The 3,741-nt window shown below is 56.6% G+C and overlaps 1 protein-coding gene across 1 annotated transcript; it reads right to left on the reverse strand.

Moving 5' to 3' along the window:
- Positions 1–248: 248 nt before the first annotated feature.
- On the reverse strand, positions 249–2,150 carry Gpr25 (G protein-coupled receptor 25). The gene has a single exon (XM_005348495.2). The coding sequence runs from the start codon at positions 2,024–2,026 to the stop codon at positions 947–949; it is 1,080 nt and encodes a 359-aa protein (XP_005348552.1). The 5' UTR covers positions 2,027–2,150; the 3' UTR covers positions 249–946.
- Between the last annotated feature and the right edge of the window lie 1,591 nt (positions 2,151–3,741).

Below are 3,741 nucleotides of genomic sequence, written 5' to 3' on the forward strand. Positions count from 1 at the left end.
CCTTTAAAAGAATAAGCAATTCTCTGCCCCCCCCCCCCCCAGAGTACCACATTGACACAGGTGCAAACTAGTCCTCTCCCTCTCAACATCATACAAACCATCACCCCGAGGTGCCTCAACTTGTGAGTTGAGTTTTGTCTGGTTGTGTGATGCACTTTCTGACACTCTTTTGACTCTTGCTGTTCAAGTCAAGACACAATTGCCAACTAGGGCTAAAAAATGGTTTATTATCATTATTGAGATGGGAACTCACAGAAGAACCTGGGGTCCCTGGATGAGTGATGGGGAATCTGAACATCCCCTGAAACTTTCAGATCCCAGCATTCAGAAGGAAGGCCAGAACAGCTTCTCCAGAGGGGAGAGGGGTCGCCAGAGCAGGGCAGGTACCCTGAGGGAACAGGTGGGAAGGACCAAGTTGGGCAGTTCACTCTGGGGTTGGTGAGCCTTTGAAAATGAAAATCCAAACTGGGAATGAGACAGGACTCAGGCAACACAGCAACAAAGATGACCAGAGAGAGAGCTGCCACTCCTCTCAGAACAGTTTTGAGGAGGCATTGCTAGAGGGCTGACTTGGAGAAGAAATTTCTCAGGGGGCAAAGGCTTTTGCAGGGGCAAGAATAGTCAGGGCCAAGAAGGATCTTTGAGAGTCTGGGTTGGATGTTTGGGCTGACCTACATCAAATGAAGCAGAGAGGAAAACCTTCTTCCCTCACATCTACTCCGTGAACCCGCGCTTTTCCCGCGCTTCTCCAGGTGGGTATCTACAGCCTTTCTTGCCCTGGGGAAAATTAAGGAAACACCCCCATCTTCCCACGCCTATCAGTCTGTGAGAACAGCCAGTCTTAGCTGCCAGCTCTTAGAAAGCCGATGCACAGTCTGGGGCGAATCTGGGAGCACTGTCGCCCCGCGGCCGCTCCACCTCTGTCCCCCCCACTCCCCCTGGGAGGCTACCAGGACGAGGCAGAGCTCGCCTTCGGGGACCGGCCACAGAAAACCGAACTGTCGTCCCTGGAGAGCGAGGACACCGAGCTGATCCTTTGCACCTGGCGCCCGGCGCGCGTGCACACCCCGAACCGGGCCCGGGCTCGGAACGAGCGGTCCAGTAGGAGGTAGATGATCGGGTTCGCACAGCTGTTGACGAAAGCCAGGCAGGTGGTGATAGCCAGACCCCAGCGCAGCGCCAGTAGCAGCGCGCAGGGCAGCGGCAACGCCCGGAGGCGCGCCAGGTGGAAGACGGCGCGCAGGATGCCGAAGGGCAGCCAGGAGCCCACGAAGACGCTCTCCACGGCGAAGATGATGCGCAGCGAATTGCTCCGGGCCCTCCCCACGCGCGGCAGGCGGCGCGACACTCGGCAATAGAAGACCAGGGTGACCGCCAGCGGCAGCGCGAAGGTCAGCAGCAAGAGCAGCAAGCCGAGGCCCTGGAGCGCATCAGATGGCTCCTCGGCGCACTGGCTGCCCACGCCGTCGGGGCTCGGCTGCAGCCGGCGGTACAGCAAGGCTGGCAGAGCGGCCAGGAACGCCACAGCCCAGGCGCCGCAGCACGCGGCTCGCACACAGCGAGGGCTCCGCAGCGGCCGCGCTATCAGCGGCCGGCCCACGGCCAGGTAGCGGTCCACGCTCATGCCCGCCAGCAGCAGCGCGCCCGCGCAGCGCGTGGCTGCCAACGCGAAGCTGCTGAGTTTGCACAGGCCGTCGCCGAAGGGCCAGAGGCCGCCTTTGGCCTCCGCTGCGGCCCACAGTGGAAGCGTGAGTACAAAGCCCAGGTCGGCGGTCGCCAGGTGCAGCACGAAGGTGTCCACCAGCCGCCGCGGTCCCCGCTGCCTGATCAGCAGCCACACCACGAAGGCATTGCCGGGCATGCCCACAGCGAAGGCCGCCAGGTAGAGCGCAGGGATGATGGCGTGGCTGTAGGGCAGGTTCCAGGCTAGGCAAAGCTCCATTTGATCCAGGGAGCCAGAGCCCGAATAGTAATAGTCCCAGAACGTCGTACCCCAGCTTTGTGTCCAGGCCTCGGTGGATTGCATGGCTAGGGTCACTGGACCTGCGTGCACCCTGGCGCCGTGCAGCTCTCTCTGAGCAGGAGGGGCTTTGCTTTTCAAGGCCGGTGCCCAGCACTTCCCTTCCTGCCACCCCAGGCTGAGGCGAAGGGGTGAGTAGGAAGGTGAAGGGGGAGAAGAGTGTGGGCCAGGAGGGGCAGGCCTCTGTGATGGAAATGGTGGCTTCCAAGTTGGGGCTGGTCTAAAGGGGGCTTCATGACTGATTACTATAAGGAGATGTCCTTATGAACTGGGAGACCTATGGCCATTCAGAGTTGATGGCTCATCATTTCTGGGTGCTCGGCCTATTATCTGGGGAGGGGGTGTGCGTGAAATCTGATATGGGGCGCAAGAGGCAGTGGGTGCCCTAAAGCATTTACCGGTTCTCACCAGGGGTTGCTTTTGTTTTCGAGTGTTTGCAGAGAAGAACAACCAGACATAAGGGCTTCTAACTAAGAAGATGCCTCAGTTTCTGTCTGTAATTTGCTCTGCCATGTGGCACAAAGCGGGCCTGGAGGTTGAGGGGCCCTCCCATGGTTCCTGATTAAGAATTGCCCCAGAGCTCCTGGACTAATTAGTCCTGGGATGAAGGGCTGGATGTGTCATCTGGAGTGACTTTCGGCCCTAGTCCAGTCCTCCTGGCGCCTGCGGAAGGGTTTTAAAGCTAGGGAGGGTAGCCGCAGTTGTAATGCCCTGCTGGAAAGGGCCAGGGCCCTAGGTTAACCCTCCTCCTTTCCCATCCTTCAAAACCTTGCTGGGGTAACTCAAACAGGGTCATAACCTCGACGACACAAAATGGCCCCAAACAAAGCAATAGATTTGCTGTTCTAAATCATGAGACTGGAGTTCATAGAGGCCTTATGGAGTGAGGGGAAGGAGAGGGTTCATGGATAAGGGTGTGCAGGATGCCTGAGCTTGCATGGGATGGCAAGAGGCAGGACAAGGGTGGGTGAGGGAAAACATACTTTCTCAAGGAGCTGCACACAAATTCTTAACAGACATCCATTGATGGGCTGTGTGGCAACTAATGTGAAGAATGTCTTCCCAGAGTCACGCCAGTTGTCACCAGAATGAGCGACTGATGCACTGAGCAACCCGGTGTTGGAAATTCCGGGGAGATCGTCAGTTGTGTTTGTTTCTGTTCCATCAACAGTGACCTCTCTGTGTAGCAGACATGGTTCTGTGCATTGCAAGAAATGCATCTTTACTTCCGATCCATAACTGAGGCAGGGAGAGGCACAGGCCGTGTGTGCAATGGCCAACATGCCGTCATTCAAACTGTGGTCCATGTTTAAAGCAGAGTCTGCCTAGAGCTTAGAAGCAAGGGCCGTGCTGCTGGCGGGAAAAGGCCACTGAGGGGCAATGCTTCAGGTCAGGTCTAGGAAGAGGATAAAGGTAAAAAAGTATGGTAGAACAGGGAGGGTGAGCCAGCCTAGGAGGGGCCAGAACACAGAAGGACAGCTGTGTGTGTGTGTGTGCCCAGCTTGACAGCGATTGGATGTAGGATGATGAAAAAAAACTCATGATCCAAATCAAGACGCACCAAGAGGAAAAGAAGCGTGGTAGTAAAAGGTACTGTTCTGGACAGACTGGGCCATGGGATACCCCAGGCTGGGTCTTTTTTTTTTTTTAAATAATGGAGCAGGGAATAGGAAGATGGGATAGAGGGCTACATGTCCTCACGTTTCCGTCCAAATCCAGAG

This window comes from Microtus ochrogaster, chromosome 6, assembly GCF_000317375.1.
Source record: "Microtus ochrogaster isolate Prairie Vole_2 chromosome 6, MicOch1.0, whole genome shotgun sequence".
Lineage (NCBI taxonomy): Eukaryota > Metazoa > Chordata > Mammalia > Rodentia > Cricetidae > Microtus > Microtus ochrogaster.